The 1,457-nt window shown below is 40.8% G+C and overlaps 1 protein-coding gene across 1 annotated transcript; it reads right to left on the reverse strand.

Moving 5' to 3' along the window:
- Window positions 1–246: 246 nt before the first annotated feature.
- LOC142162080 (secreted RxLR effector protein 161-like) lies at window positions 247–594 on the reverse strand. The gene has a single exon (XM_075218386.1). It carries the CDS (start codon window positions 592–594, stop codon window positions 247–249), a length of 348 nt encoding a protein of 115 aa, XP_075074487.1.
- Window positions 595–1,457: the final 863 nt, after the last annotated feature.

Genomic DNA, 1,457 nt, shown 5'->3' on the forward strand with positions numbered 1-1,457 from the left:
TGAAAATGTCTGCAATTTGATCTTCTGTGCTGCAGAACTTCATACATATCAACCCTTTCTCCACATTATCTCTCAGAAAATGATGCCTCACATCAATATGTTTTGTCCTTTTATGTTGAACTGGATTCTTGGCCATGTTGAGTGCACTGGTGTTGTCACATAGAAGGGGCACACTCTTAGTGAGTACCCCAAAATCCTCCAGTTGCTGCTTGATCCATAGAAGTTGAGCACAGCAGGATGCTGCAGCTACATATACAACTTAGCTATTGACAAAGCCACTGAATTTGGCTTCCTTGTTCCCCAAGAGATAAGACATGAACCTAAGAAGTGAGCCATTCCAGAAGTGCTTTTTCTGTCCACAAGATAACCTGCATAGTCTGCATCAGCATACCCAATCAGATAAAAACTGTCACCTGATGGATAATACAGCACCAGGTCCTGTGTTCCTTTGAGATATCTTAGTATTCTTTTGGTAGCCTTCAAGTGAGATTCCTTGGGATTTGATTGAAACCTCGCACATATCCCCACGCTGAAAACAATATCAGGTCGACTGATAGTGAGATAGAGGAGAGACCCAATAATGCCTCTATACATTGTTTGATTTACAGGAGATCCAGTTTCATCCATGTCTAGTCGAATGGCAGTTGCAATGGGAGTGTCTATCACCTTTGATGCTTCCATGTTAAACCTCTTCAAGAGTTCCCTGATGTATTTTGCTGACAAATGGAAGTACCCTTTGGGGACTGTTTTACTTGAAGACCCAAGAAAAGGTTTAGTTCTCCCATCATGCTCATTTCAAATTCATTTCCCATAAGTTTTGCAAATTCTTCACATAGAGAGTCAGTTGTTGCTCCAAAAACGATATCATCAACATAAACCTAAACGATGAGCAGGTTCCTTCCTCGTTTATTTAAGAAAAAAGTGTTGTTAATTTTCCCTCTTTTAAAACCATTTTCTAAGAGGAACTTTGACAGTCTTTCATACCAAGCTCGAGGAGCCTGTTTTAGCCCACACAGAGCTTTTTCCAGTTTGAACACATATTCAGGGTGCTCCATGAAATTCAAACCATAGGGGTTGCTTCACATAGACTTCTTCCTTAAGGAGTCCATTCAAAAATGCACTCTTGACATCCATATGGAATAAGGTGAATTGCATATGAGATGCAAAAGCGATTAGAATTCTGATAGCTTCCATGCGAGCCACTGAAGCAAACGTTTCATCATAGTTAATCCCTTCCTCTTGATTGTAGCCTTAGACCACTAGCCTGGCCTAGTTCCTTATGATAACCCTATTTTCATCGAGCTTGTTTCTGATTACCCACTTGGTTCCTATAATGGTTCGATCTAGGGGTCTAGGTACCAGGTGCCATACATTGTTTCTCTCAAGATGATGCAGCTCGTCTTGCATGGCTGTAATTCAATCTGCATCTTTCAAGGCCTCCTTGATATTTTTGGGTT

Source organism: Nicotiana tabacum, chromosome 7 (assembly GCF_000715075.1).
Source record: "Nicotiana tabacum cultivar K326 chromosome 7, ASM71507v2, whole genome shotgun sequence".
NCBI lineage: Eukaryota > Viridiplantae > Streptophyta > Magnoliopsida > Solanales > Solanaceae > Nicotiana > Nicotiana tabacum.

Excerpts from the sequence above, each read along its gene's own strand:
- LOC142162080 (XM_075218386.1), bottom strand. The coding sequence starts at position 594 with ATGTATAGAGGCATTATTGGGTCTCTCCTCTATCTCACTATCAGTCGA.